Source organism: Athene noctua, chromosome 3 (assembly GCF_965140245.1).
Source record: "Athene noctua chromosome 3, bAthNoc1.hap1.1, whole genome shotgun sequence".
NCBI lineage: Eukaryota > Metazoa > Chordata > Aves > Strigiformes > Strigidae > Athene > Athene noctua.
Window position 1 is genome coordinate 7,112,650 of NC_134039.1, and position 14,791 is coordinate 7,127,440.

General features: G+C 42.6%; 1 protein-coding gene across 1 annotated transcript; it reads left to right on the forward strand.

Moving 5' to 3' along the window:
* The first annotated feature begins 1,160 nt into the window (after positions 1–1,160).
* On the forward strand, positions 1,161–13,944 carry TIGAR (TP53 induced glycolysis regulatory phosphatase). Its single transcript, XM_074901846.1, has 6 exons — positions 1,161–1,256; positions 3,221–3,258; positions 5,461–5,582; positions 9,152–9,229; positions 11,927–12,037; positions 12,462–13,944. Exons 1-6 carry the CDS (start codon positions 1,225–1,227, stop codon positions 12,918–12,920), a joined length of 840 nt encoding a protein of 279 aa, XP_074757947.1. The 5' UTR covers positions 1,161–1,224; the 3' UTR covers positions 12,921–13,944.
* Positions 13,945–14,791: the final 847 nt, after the last annotated feature.

The following is a 14,791-nucleotide window of genomic DNA, read 5'->3' on the forward strand; positions in this document are numbered from 1 at the left end:
TTGAAGGGAGATAAACAGGGAATGGAACAGCCCCACCGTTGCATTAACTATTTAATTTAGCATCTGTCTTAAACTGCTGTCAAATGAAACAAATCACGTTTTAGTCTTCGGTTAGAATGTGTTTGGCTCCCAACTGGCACAAACCAGTTTCAAAGTTAGGTCAGAATTTCTCAAATGACTAATTTTCAGATAGCGTTTATTCCACTCGGTTGTGAAACCTTAAAGGAAATACACGCAGCTCTGACCAGCTAGTACGTTGGTTGATCAGATTGTCTGTAATCCGTAAAACTTCACATTTCTGAGGGGAAAAGGATGATTTGCCGTTGGTTTTTGTTTGTTTGGGTTTTTTTTTCTACTTTGCCCATTTTACCAGTAGTAACTTCATAATGCTATTATTTAATTATAGCAATTGGGCCATTGCCTTGTCTATTATAAAGCACCATTAGAAAAAGGATAAAGATATTAACTTTAAATGCTGTTTTCTTAGTTCTTGTGTGCTATTACAGTTCCTTGGATTTTTTTTTCACCCGTATGTGACTTTTCCGTTTATTTCCTTGCTTTTTGCAACCATACATGTGTATTACCTGTCACTGTATTCTACATCAGCAAGGGTGATGATTTGACCAAATTTTTGTGGTTAATGTCCTCAAATATTTCGAGGTTATCTCGAATCCTTTGTATTTCTGACCGGCAGGACCTTTCCTGAGGCGAATTTTATTCCGGTCTTGAGGAAAACCTCTTCTATGCCTAACCCTTGCAGTTCGCCGAGATGTCTGTGCGTTTTTTCACGACTCTTCAAAAACGGGAAGCGGGGATGGAGCACCCAAATAGAAAAACTGTAGAAAAGTGTGAGGCGGGGGATGCAGGTGAGCCCTGCGCCTTCTCCCAACGCCCAAGGGCCGCGGCCAGGCCACGGAGGGCTTTGCAAGAAACTCCCCGCAGAAACCGGGTTTGCGGCCACGTTGAACAATTATTTTTTTGTTATTTTTTTTTTAGGGGGGGACGGGACACGACGACGACAGCACCGACGCGCCCCCCCCCGCCGCCTCCTCCTCCCGCCGCCGCGCGGGGCGGGGCCGTGACGTGAGGGCGGGGCCGTGACGTGAGGGCGGGGCCGTGACGTGGCGGGCGGGCGCCGCAGTGCGGCCCGGAGGAAGCGGCGGTGAGGGGGGGGTGAGGGCGGGGCGAGGCGGTCGGGCCTGCGCCCACCTGTGCGGCCGCGCAATGGTTCGCTTCGGCCTGACCGTCGTCCGGCAGTGAGTACCGCGGCACGCACTCCTCCTCCTCCTCCTCCTCCTCCTCCTCCTCCTCCTCCTCCTCCTCCGTCTCCTCGCCGGTACCGGCAGCGGGTTTCTGCCCCCCCCCCCCGGCCTGGGGCGGCCCGTGAAGCGCGCGCGGCTCCCCCGGGGGTAGCGGCCCCTGTGCCGGTCAGCGGGGGGCGCCGTGAGCGCTGGGCTGGCCTTGGGGGGACCGGGGAGGGGGGTCCGCGCCCTGCGGGTGGCCCTGCCGGGCGCTTGGGTTCCCGCCGGGTTCCCGCCGCTGGGGCACCTCCGTTAACCGGGTCGGTGTAGCTCGGGACGGATGGAAGTGCGGGCTTACACGTACCATCCGTGAGCGCTGGCTCTGAACTCTGAGGTGACTGCTCCTGAGACCTTTCTCCTGCCAGAAGCTCTCTGGCGGGGCGAAGAGCTCCTTTAGGAATGCTAGTCTACCGGTTTTGCCGTGAAATGTTTAAGAATTGGTGTTTGTGGCTTAGTTGGAATTGTTAAAGTGAGTTTTCCTTTCAAGCTACAGCGGATATTTAGAAAGATTTGGCCTTAACTACGCTGAGTAGCTCCAGCTTCCTGCAGTTGACAGTAGTTAACTGTTTAATTTTTATGAAAGTTAAACTTTTTTTCTCCTTTAACATAGTACAGTTTGATACTTGATCAGTGCAACTGCAGAGATCACTTTTTTTTTTTTAAATTTCTGATTTTCCTCCTATTAAGAATTACTCTTGGCTTCCCTTAAAAACTAGGATTTGCTTGTTGCAGCCTACCTTTGACATCAGCTAGAAAACGTGTGAGCCTGAAATGATTTGTTGAACTGGAAATCTGCAGGTGGGACTCTTGCACACACATCAGAAGGATCCCAGTTCATTCACCAGTAAATGGGTGGGAGTTCATCCACCAGACTGTGCTTGCGTAGGCAGTGCTAGCTTAGTGCTACTTGGAAAATAGCACGTTCTGCTCTTCCCCCACCTCCAGCTGATGGCCAGCAGGATGGACTCATCCTGCCTGCTGCGTTTTCCTCAGGAGGCTGGAAGTAACATGCCAGGACATGGGGTGATTTAATCCTGAAGGGTTAAATTGCTGCCCCCTGCGGAGGGAAAAGTTTAAAGCATACTAAAATCCAGTCTTAAAATTACTGGCATTCTGTGATCAGTTACCTATTTTGGACTCATCTCGACGACTTCTGCACAGCAGTGTTGATATCATAGCTCTCTGTATAAAAAACAAGCAGCACACTTGGCCTTAAAAGCTTATCACGTGACCTTTCAGTCAGGTGAGGATTCTCAACAAAGTCAGAATGCTTAACTTTGTGTCGTTTAGTTGTGAAAATTTTCCTTTCTAAATAAATCTGCAAGTGTATTTAGTCACTCTTCTCTTGAAATACTGTCAGTTATAGTTTTCAAGGTAGTATGTTATAATTCCTAAAGAAGGTGATGTTCATTATTCTGCTAGTTTTTCTACAGCTTTGTCTTCTTACACTCTCTTTCTTCAAGGTGTGCAGCCTGTTCTGCTGCTATCTTTGATAATCTCTTGAATTGGCTTCCTTTTAAAGCGCAGAGGTCCAGTTGGCTAGCACGTGCTTTTCCTAAGCGGGCTCCAACCTTCCTCTCCAGCATGGAAATGCAATTGTAATAGATAAATTATGCTGCATGTATGATAAGTTTAAGAAATTACTTCTCTCTTATTCCAGGTAGGTTTGTCTTAGTAAATATTGACAGCATGATTGAGGCTGACTACTTGAAAATGTTTTGGGTTTTTTTTGTTCTTCAGATACGTCTTTTTCTCTTTTTTGTCTTCAGATATGTCCTTTCGAAAGAAGCTCTGCTGTACTGTATCTCATTTTTCATATTCAGACTCTGCTGTCTCCTGTTGGTATCTAATGTAATAATAATGGTTTTGAACATTCAGTAAAATCATGAGTTAATTTTATTGTTTATAATCTCTTTCAGTGGAGAAACAAGATACAACAAAGACAAGATACTGCAAGGTTAGTATCAGTTGTTCTGTTAGCTTGTTAGAGATGGAAAATTATTCTTCCCTGCAAAATGCTGAAAGGTTAAGTATTATTATGGAGTAATATTGCAAACCTTAAGAGACTTTATTTGTAAGCCAGGACGTTAGCTTGATAGCTTTACAGAACTATGAAGATTCTCAGTCAGTCTCCACAGAATATCAACAAATGGCAATGCATTTCTGGCATCAACAGGAGTATTAGAACAGATCCTTTTTCTAAACAGGGAGGGGATAAAAATTTACCAGTAATGAAATAAAGCGATAACAGTGGCTGTTATTAAGGATGCTGGAGTGTCCCGTAGCACCGTGTTGACTCTCAGTAGTGTGAGGCCTGGGAGAAGGGCTTCTGGGGCTCAGGAGGGAAGTGAGAGCGGCAGCTCTGGTGAAGAGCCAGCCAGGTGCAGGTTTGCACAATGGAGTTGATAAGGAGCTGCCAAAGGTCGGATAAAGGTCATGTTGTGAAGGAGGCTGTTGCCTTAAGAAGGTAGTCTGCCACCTGCAAAAAAAGCCTACAGCAGAGCAAGGAAGAATGAAAAGCACAGATTGTTAAAGTGCTTGAATCGTTCAATCCCAGCTCTTTTTGTAGAAAGGCAGTCTTTAGGCACAGTGTTTAAAACCAGACTTTTCCTCAGTGACTGCAGACTTGCACACCCAGAAGTGAAAACACTGAGCTGCTTAGATGTCTGTTGTAGGAAAACAAAGGCTCGCCGCTACGAGGAGCCTAACGGGGCTGTACTCTGAATAAATAAACTTTATACAATGCTACGTGCTGTGAAGAAGAATGGTGCTTCCAAATTTCCCTACCCCTGTTTTGACATTGCAGTTTACAGTTCTTGCAACATGGCTTTGTGCTCATAATAAAGTGAATAAAGAATATTCCCCTGCTTTATGTTCTTAAAAGTACCAACGATGTCTTTAATTCCTAGCCCGCTTTGTCAAATGATGTGTAGTAGGTTCCTCTCCCCTCTCCAGTGCAGAAAGTGAACGCTGCTTTGTGTTTCAAGAGGTATAAGACATACCAGTGTGGTGGGGTCCAGGTTCTCACGTGGCTGTGTTACAGATGACGTGCTCAGAACTCAAGTTCTGGACTTCTGCTGTCCTGTCTCTTTTGCTGTTGCAAGCATATAAATGATTGTGCATTTGTTTGGTGAAAATTGTTTCTGTCGTTGTTCTGGATCAGATGAGAATTACATGCTCTCTGCTTTGACTTCCTACAAAAGTACAATAGGCGATACAGGTGTGGACATAGCAATTTGTTACAGTTTGTCCCTCTGCCATAGTTTTGTTTCTCCTACAGACTGAGCTGTGACAGGAGTGCACCTATTTAATTCAGGTTGGATTACCAAAGTGCTGGTTCTCTCAGTGCTGTCCTACAGCTCTGTGACAGGCCAGATTCACAGACTACGCTGGCTGAAAACAATTTTTGGAGGGGTTGCTGCTTTTCAGCTAGGTTTGTTCCATCATCGTGCTGGCTGTGCAGCTGCATGAGCATTGGTGTCAAGGTGCGAGGTGGGGTAGGGGAGATGAAGAGACCGCAACAGGTTATGTTTACATCAGCTGTAGAATTCTTGTGAAACTGTGTCTTTGGCAAAGAGTGTGTGCTGCTTTCCGCATTACACAGAATCCCTTCTCACCTTGTTTCTTCAAGGCATTGTCAACCTTGGGGAATGGGGAGGAGCAGGCGTTTCATATTTGTCAGGGTTTGACTCTCCCAATGTGCATGTTTTTTCCGTATATGTATTTTAATATCAACAGCGTTATCTCAATTGTATTGTCCTTTTTATTTACAATTAGCAAATCTGTTTTTAGAGTTTCCTCTCGCAGGAAGCCTAACAGTGAGCATTCTAAAAAGGACAAGTGATTTGAAATGACTACTCACATTTAGAAAATGTAGGGCTCGGGTTTATGTTTAAATTTGTCATGTGTGTACATTAATAAAAATATCAGTGATAACGGTTCTTCTGTCTTCCTCGCCTATTCTCCCTTTTTTCATGCAATTTTTGTGACCGAGTTAAGGGAAGACCAGAGGAACAGTGACTTTTGCTAATGGTTGGTTTTACTGAAGGAAAAGCGTTTTATTGCTACTGAGCAGATTCTTTATTGCTGCCGTGCTTGCTCAGCTGCTAAATGATCTAAAATTTGCATGTCTTAATGCTGATGTGTTTTTATTTTTTAGGTCAAGGAGTGGATGAGCCGCTCTCTGCAACTGGTTTCAGACAAGCAGATGCTGCTGGCTCATTTCTCAGTAATGTGAAGTTTACTCACGTCTTTTCAAGTGACCTCCTTCGAGCAAAGCAGGCAAGTGCTTCTTCAGGCAACTGAATGTAAATATTAGCTTTGGAATTTGGCATTTCTTTGCTATTGATGGAAAAATAATACAGTGATGAAGAGTCAAAAGCTATTTTAATGGACTCAGAGCTGCAGTTTGACTCGTGTAGAATTCAAGGTGATCTCTATGAGGGGAGATTTTGATGAGAACAGCTCAGTTGGGAGGTGATGAAGGCCAGCTGGCTTTGCAGGATGTCATGCAGTCTTGTTCTTATGGACTTCTCGTTTTTCATATGTGCCTGTGTTGTTGCTGAAGGAGTAATCAGGACTTAAAGGTAACACAGACTGAAGTCAGTTTTTCTCTGAAGAAACAAAAACTGGCAGTGATGTTGTAGTCTTATGCGTTGTGGCTGTACACTGAGTTTTTCTGAGGAGTGCAGACCAATACAGGCTCAAGTTTTGCTGTAAAGTCAGTACAAGGATCATTAAACGTGCAGAGTTTGGGTTTTGGCAGGAATGTAATGGCACACCTTTCGCCTTGATGCACTATTTTAATAGGTTAATTAAAGAGGAAAACAATGTTAGTTACTGAGTAGGATTACATGTGATATTGTGTGCAAGATTATGAAATACTCAACAAATTAGGGAAATGGAACTTTTAAAGGTAGAGGCATAGATCAGCTGTTCTAGAAGGGTCATGTCTCCTGTGGAAGCCCTGTCCTTAATTCTCCCTCTGTTACTGATGCTGTGATTTCAGGAGACATGAAGGCTTCACGTGGTTGAAACTACTAATTCTTGATAGTCCTGCTGGTTGCTTGCCTTCTGCTCTGTTGTCCTGCTAGAAAAGTCTGTGACGCCTCACTGTAAACCAGATCAACAAAATCTAGCATAAACCCCCTTTTTTTTCTTAAAACGTACGTGATCAACATCGCTCATCAGTTTTGCAGCACAATCCCATAAACTGCTGTAGCAGCATATTTTAGGCAGAAAGCAAACTGGAGAGGTAGGGAGGGAGGAGTGCGATGATTAGATATTTTAAAAATGCATACTAACTGCCTGGCAAGTCACTTCCTTTAAGTGTGCGAATGGCAGTGATTATATTTAAAAACATTAATAGCCTTTATAACGTTTGTAAGACTGTCCGTGCCACGTGCCTGCCTTAAGGGGATTGTTTTGAATGCTCAGCCACTTGAGGATGAGGTTGGTATTTTTTTTCTGTATGTTAGAGGCAGCCTTTTTCATGGGATACATTTGCACACTCATAATGTGGAAGACAGACCTGAATTTGTCCTTTGCATTAAAAAAAAAAGTGTTTTGCCATTTGTTTGAAAAGTTACCCAGACTTTCTGGAAGCTTTTCCAAAGATGTGTAAAGCTGCGGTTTCCATTTGTTTGGAACTCCCTTCTTTGGCAGCTGCAAATCTATGAAGTGTCCTTTACTATGCTGTCACTTCATAGCTCAAGTATGAGAGGAATGTGCAACTTCCCTTGCAAAAGAGGAAAAAATGCTTTTTAATGAAACTGTCAGAGGTAAAGTTTAGTTTTCCTTGTAGTGTCTCCTGTATCAGCCGTAGGCAGGGTGTGTACTGGTTACTGGAACCGGGAGCGGTACGTGGTCCTCTGGCTACTGCCTGTGGCTGAGAGCTGAATGTTCAAGCCCAAACAGGGCAGGAGAAAACAGGGATGTGTGCAAGGAGAGTTGTACTAGCTGGGCAGGAATTCCGAGAGCTACAGGAGGTGCAAAGGGAGCAGGTGTGGGAATTGCAGAGAGAGGCTTTGCGGGGAAGCCAGTTTGAGAGAGTAAGTCTGGGAGGGAGAGTGCAAGCCTAGCTCCGGAGATCAGCAGTGTGGAAGAGAGCAGGCAGACCTGCAATGGGAAAACAAAACCAGACTGGTTGGGCAGACTGGGATGTGGTGTGAACAGAGCATAACTCTGTAAGACTTGTAAGCTTAACAGAGCATAACACCAAAGTCTGCAGGGGAATATGGGGCCTTCTGTGAGATGCTCATGCCATTGGGACAAGAACTCTGCAGCAGCGATGGTAGCTTCAGGACTGGGACAGGCTGGGACTTGAGAAGGGTGAGAGAAAATCTTTCAGTCTTTCTCACGTGTGAAGTGGGGCTGATTATCCTTTCTCTCGCTGTGGTACTGTGAAGATTCAGGAACGTTTCTGAAGCATGCTGGTATTCTAGTAATGGATAGGGTGGGAAGGGTGTGAGGAAGTTAATCTCTTCTTCCAGGCAGATTTTGGGTTCAGCACAGCAAATGAGGCTTCATGTTTAATATTTACAGTTCAAAGTACGAATTACCGCTCGGTATTTGAATGGTGTCTATTCTATGTACTGAACAAGATCCCAGTCCTGGAGAAATTTCAGGATGTAATCATACGACTGTGCTATTCAAATGTACAAGGAAGTTGCTTCAACCCTATCTGAATGTTAACGTTATTCTGTGACAGAATTTTAAAGTTGCAAATTAATACGTTAACTATGTCGTAAAATCTTGTTAGCACAGCAAGGCTGCTTGCTATTTGACAGAATCCGAGGAGCCTTTTCAAAATGAGTGAGGTCTGTGGATGTCAGTTCGACTGCATGTGAACATTTGCACAAGACTTTCGGCTGATGTTACCGGACAGAACCGTCTGCAGATCCAGTACAGCCTTCACACTTTGGTGCCTATAAGAACAGGAGCAGTTTAGCCGTGCTTTAGTTCACCAGTGCTTTAGTTCACCTTGTTGGCTGTATAATAATCCAACACGCTAGAGCCTGGCTTAGGCAATACTTTTTCAAAAGCGGTATCAGGATTTCCTCTTGATCAGTCGTCTTGCCCTCCCTGCACCCCCAAAATCACATGCTTCCTTGAAAGACAGACATATAGCACAAAACTGAAGTCATCCAGACTGCTGGTAAAAGCAAACTAAGCCCTTTGGGTTTTCTCTGTGTCTTGGCCATGCTATCAAAAGGCAGGTGAATACACTAAGCTAGTTTTTTTTTTTCCTCCTGAACTGTATCATTGAGTGCATTTCTCCCTCCTAACATAGAGGCTCGTGCTGCACTGTGTTGCCAGCAAACCCCCTTCCTGCCTCTTAACTGTGAGTATTTGATTTCTGAGGTGCATTAAGTAGCCACTTGCCAGAAAGTAATTCCGTTTGTTAGATGCTGTGTTTTTTGCAGTCGGATTAACTGATGAGTTTTTAGGAAGGTATTGCTTGTGAGTCTGACCCACGTACTACGTGTAAAGAATGTGTCAGCATGATTGTTTTATGAGTGGCAGTATCCTCAAGAGAAGATGTAGCTTTTATCCTGGTAAATCCTGCTGTGGCCATATGTCTTGCTGCCTACCTTTCAGGGGTGCTAAGTGTCTTGAACTGTTCTGGGTTTTGAATTGTGAAAGAACTGTCAGAAGATTGCAGCTTTCCTACTTTTGTGGCCAGACGCAGGCCATGTATTCAATTCTGACAGACACTACAGGCTGAAAACCTTTTTTATCTTGTTTGTTTGGGTCGTTGGGTACTACTGATGTGGCTGTGGTGGAGTAAGAAGGTCTTGCTATACCATGAGAAAACAGCTCATTGACCTGACTGTATATTCACTTTTTAGACTGCTGCCACAATTCTAGGAAAAAACAAGTTTTGCAAAGATTTGGAAATCAAGTTTGATGCAAGACTTCGAGAGAGAGTAAGTGCCAAAAGAGTTTGTTCTAATACTGAACACCGAACAATTTGAAAATGTAACATTGCTGATGGATATCTTGGCTTATTAAACAGTAGGTTTAACAGTGGAGGGCACTATTTGATGTGGTTTTAATCACTGAAAACTAAACTCTTAGCATCAGGTGCTATAAATTGTTTGCAGAATTGTGAAGCAAAGCCAAACTCTAGTGCTGAGTGCTGTAACTATGATGTTTTAATGATTTAAGTATGGTAAGATTTACTTGTAGAGGAAATTATCTTAAATGTAATAAAAAGCTTAGCTCTGTTTTCTAACCCCATGTGTAAAGTGTTAAAGATACTCCCTCTGCCTACCTTATCTAGCCTGATGGCACAACTCCTTGTTGGCTTTTTAGCTGTTTATACCTTTTCATTTGCACAAAGACTACTGAAAAGCTTTCTGCTCTCCGTGGAACAGTCTACTTTCCCAATTAGCCTCTCTGCCTGATAATAGGCATATTTGTACTTGTCTGTTTTTAATTGTCTTGGTCAGAATAAACTGAGATGTTGTCTGCTTCTGCTAATGTAAATTGTCCTTCAGGTGCTGCACTGTGTCAGCTGAGTTTTAAATAAGGAAGTGCTACAAAAGGTGAAGTGAGATGGCATATTGCGAGCAGGCATTTGTTTAAGGAGCAGAACATGATTGGGTTGTCTCTTTCTGCAAGAAATTCCAGTTCTTCCCCCTGAGATCAGCAAGTTAAATGCCTCACAAACTTCTTTAGTTGCTTAACCACCTGACATTTCTGAAAATATTATGGTTCCTGATACAGAATTTTAAAAATATAATCTTAAGTCTCTGTTACACATTTTTTCCCTTTTCATGGTGTTTGTGTGGATGTATAGAAATGCCAATACAGTGTGTGCAGGCCACAGGTTATAGATCACTACTCTGGATAACTGGAATCAAGTTTGAATTACATGAAAAGAAGCAAAGTCCTGTTAAAGAACATGTCATTGACCCTGTTAAGAAGGTTTTGTTCTCTCATGCCTTGCTTTTCTGAGAGAAGTCTGGAAAAATGTTTAAGATTAGGATTTCACTTTCAGCAGCTTCAGAGCACTTATTTCTTCATGTCTTTCTTAGTGTTCTTAAACTGCCAATATTTGGCTTTAGAGAATGGAAGTGAGAGGCTAAAGTAAACATGTTTCAGTACCCTTAAATTCTGAAGACTGTAATAAATTAATTATTATGGCTTCTAATTGCATATCCACAGCAAGTGGATAGTGACATAGAAGTCAAAAAACCCTCAGGAACGAGTACGTGTCTGTATCCTAGTCATCAACATCTGGACTGTGTGTAATGGAGCATTTGACAGGGTAGCATCAGCTCTTACTTTTTCAAAATAGCCATAACTGCAGTGTTTTCACTGTCTTTTAATATTCCAAGGAAAGACCAGAGCTTTCCACTTGAATATATGTTTCATCTTTTGGTGGTAGGGAAGTATTAGTCTTTTGGGGGAGAAGTGTTAATCTGTTTGTCATTGCTAGAGAGGTGCCTTGGAAAGGTCTTCAAGGTCAAAAATGGTAACACACATCCAAGTATATATTTCTTGTAAAATACATGACTGATGAAAAATATTGTGTTTAATAATGTGACTTCTGGTGATGCAGAATAACTGACTGGTATATATAGGTTCTTACTACTGTTTCTCATATGGGCCTTGCATCTGGGGGTCTCGGAAACAAGCATGTCATTGAAGATAGTTGAATGCATGTTCTATGGCTTCATTAGCATAGGCTTTTATGATTGTTTTTTTCCCCTTGTTTTCTGAAAACGCTGTCCACAGCAGTACTGTATGTCTGGAAGAAGTGGGGGGAGGCCTTATTGTTTATTTTTAACAGGTAGAGTACTTGCGTTTTTTTGTCTTTTTTTGCCTTTTCCTAAAATTCTGATTTTTAAAATGGACTCCTCCTCTGTTGTGGAGATTTCAGAGGTATGTAGAGAAGGTATTTGTTTCTTATGAAAACTAATTCACAGAATTACACAAATCATCAAGGTTGGAAAAGACCTTGAAGATCATCCAGTCCAACCATTAACCTCACACTGACACCAGATCCCTCAGCACTGGGTCAACCCGACTCTTAAATCCCACCCCTGCCCTGGGCAGCCCATTCCAACACCCAACAACCCCTTCTGGAAAGAAATGCTTCCTGATATCTAGTCTAAACCTTCCCTGGTGCAACCTGAGGCCATTCCCTCTTGTCTTATCGCTTGTTACTTGGTTAAAGAGACTCATCCCCAGCTCTCTGCAACCTCCTTTCAGGAACACGTAGAGGACTATGTAGTCTTTCTGCGAAGGAAAAGTAAATGGAGTTTATCCTTGTGTGAACAGCTATGGACAGAGGTGTTCACAATGTAACCTCAGTTACAGAGACACTCAAATTTAGTATGCTGAGGAGTGTCAAGAATGTAGGAAAAAAATCTCAAGGTAAAGATCAGGCTGAAGGTAGTGTTTTGAATGTTAGTACTTTAAATGAGGTGCTGTTCTTAATATATTTCTGTATAACATATATATACAATTCTGTATTTATATATTTATACACACTTTATATATGTTCTTTCAACTTCAGCAGCAGATATAAAAAGAGGTCCTCTGCCAGTGTTGAAAAATGTAAAAGGTAGTTAAGCTTGCGTGTTACGCTGCTCTTTGTAACTCACCTCTTACAGAAATACGGCGTTGCAGAAGGAAGGCCTTTGACTGACCTCAAAGCTATGGCAAAGGCTGCTGGAGAGCAGTGTCCATCATTCACACCTTCTGGAGGAGAAACACTGGATCAAGTATGGTATTTATTTATTTGTCCCCTACTTTCTAGGCCATTTTGCCCATGTAGATGCAGCTATTGTGCACTTAGAAACACCTTATTGAGAGTTTAGCCCAACCAAAGGTCGTTACTTCCCAAGCTAAAAGCACTACTTGACCTGATTACAGTGACTGCCAAGCAGGGAATCTCTTTAGAACCAAAACTGATTTTGAGATTGACTCCTCATGAAGCCCTTGTTTGCAGAAGGATGATGGCAGTTATTCTCAGCCTTGGCTTTGGAGGACAGAAGAGTTTTTACATCATTCAGTAACTTACCATTGATTTCTGAGACTTGTCTGCGATAAATGTTTTCTTTTTGCTGAAGTAGCTATATCTCAGATTTCTAGAAGCCAAAGTCTCTTGCATTCTTCACAATGTGCTCTTCTGACCTTTCTCTTTAGGTAAGAGAACGTGCAAGGGATTTTTTTGAATTTCTGTGTCAGCTAGCTGTTGAACTGGAACAGAAAGAACAAGACGCGCATGGTGCGGCAAGCAGAAGCTCAGGAACGCCTGAAGAACAGTTGGTTTTCCCTTGGACAAACCACTGCAGTGAAGCAGAACTTAGCTCTGATAATGGTGGAGCTTCTAAAATATTAGATGCCAATATATTAGTGGTGAGTCATGGAGCCTACATGAGGAACTGGCTTGGGTATTTTGTTTCAGATCTCAACTGTACTTTGCCAACAAATTTAACAAAGTCTCAGTTGTCTTCTGTCAGCCCTAATACGGGAGTTAGTCACTTCATTATAAAACTTGAAAATGGGAATTTGTTAAAACCTGAAGTCACGTGTGTTTGTCTTAACCAAGACTCTCACTTAGTGGATGTGGGAGCTGAATGTGTAGCTCCAAAAGTGTTTTAAGAGCCTTTGTAGGGGTTTTACCGTTACACTAAGCTTGGGTAAAGGTATCTGTAGTAATTACTGAGATTGACTGGAGTTACTGACACTAAACTGCAAAACTGAAGACATGGAACTGCTTACCATCTTAAAATAACATGATTTGCACGGTCCCAGTGCCTGATATAAGGTAGCACTAGAGAAATAACACATTATTCTTTATAAACAGAAACGTGATACTTCCAGTCACTTGCATATCTGCGCCTACAGTGCATATTTTTTAAAAACTTATTTTCATTAGTCCATAATTATTTTGGTTATCTCCAGGTAAAAGAGTTGGGGAGGGGAGAGGAATGGTACCTCAGAGATGAGTTATACTGTATTCTTGTTTTATTACAAAATGCTATATTGTAATATTAAACGTTATGTTGTCTTAAAAGAACTTTTTGAATGCAATAGTTTAACCTAAAAAGGAACGTTGCCTAGTGGAAAAGGTTTGGTACAGGGTCAGGGGACGTGTTCCTGGCTCTGATACTAAATAGCTGTGAGACTCTGGGCAAATCTCTTTTCCATTTGTAAAATGGGGATGATGATACATCTACCTCGCAGGAGTGTTTTGTAAGAGTTGTTAGTGTTGTTGAGACCTCTGTTGAAGAGCACTGTACACAAACATAAAGTATTTATTTTTAACCGTAAGGAGGATGAGGAACCTCGTGTGCACGTAGTTGAAATGAGGGTCTCTCTTCCGAAAAGGAACCTTAACGACTGGGTGAGTTGTACCCGACTAGAATCCTGGTGTCAATCGCGAGGATACACTTGATGGATGAATATTTTTGCCTAGAATTAGGCAAGTTTGACTGCTTGATGGTTGCTTACAGTTGCTGTTAGTACTGCTTTTTTTTCCCCCACTGGGGTGTTTGTAGTGTTAGTGTGTAAGCTTATCTGATTTATGTTATTTATAATATCCACATACTTTTTTCTGCATTTGCATATTTTAAGCCTGTTTAAAAAATTAAATTTAAAAAAAATTAAAGGCTCCTGAACAGCATTCCATTTGGTCTGTATTTCTTTTGAGGTAAAAATCTTTGTTATTATTACTCTATGAAGCTTTGCTTGGATCATAAAACTGAGTAGGTTGTTTTTTTTCTCTCCCCCCCAAAAAAACCCTAGGCTGGTCTTTTACTGTGAAAAAGAAAAGAGCCCTTTTTAGGGCTGATGGATCAGTGCTACCCTGACTCTTACCTGGAAGAACCACTGATCTTAAAACACTAAGGACATAAATTGCTTACAACTGTACAAATTTGACTGTTTGAAGTTCTGATTTCTTGTTATTTTTAAAAATAAGCTGTCCTCTGTACTTTGAACAGCTCGGCTTCTTTGCCTTGAAGCAGAGACTTGAATTCTGAGGAGGAAAAAGAGGTTGCTCTTGTTTCCTTGGAGAGGTGGGCACCTATACTTAACTGCAGCCCTACTAAAGAAAACCCCAGTGATGGAATTACTCGATCCAACTGTAGCGACTGTACTTCGCTTCTGTGACTGTGGCTCACTAGGAAAGTTCTCCTGATTCCTGCCTGAGCACAGACTGGGGATCTCCCTCCTGTCTCGGTGCTGTCTGTCCAGTACTGCTGACGTGCCGAGGATGAGGTGGGAAGTATTCAGCCCAGTGGTGGCCAGAGAGGGCTCCCAGAGCCTGGAAATGAACCTCAGGTTTTTCCCTTGTAGCGGGGGGTTGTTTATGTAGCAAATAACGGCAAAACCGTCTGCCGTTGTGTCTGGAAACGGGTCCGTAGAGGGGGAAAGCAGCTTTTACTCCCTGTGTGGAAAGTGGATACTAGTCACCGGTGTCAACAAAGATTGGTCTGTCAATCTCCAGCACGTTATAGAATGTTGAAGGA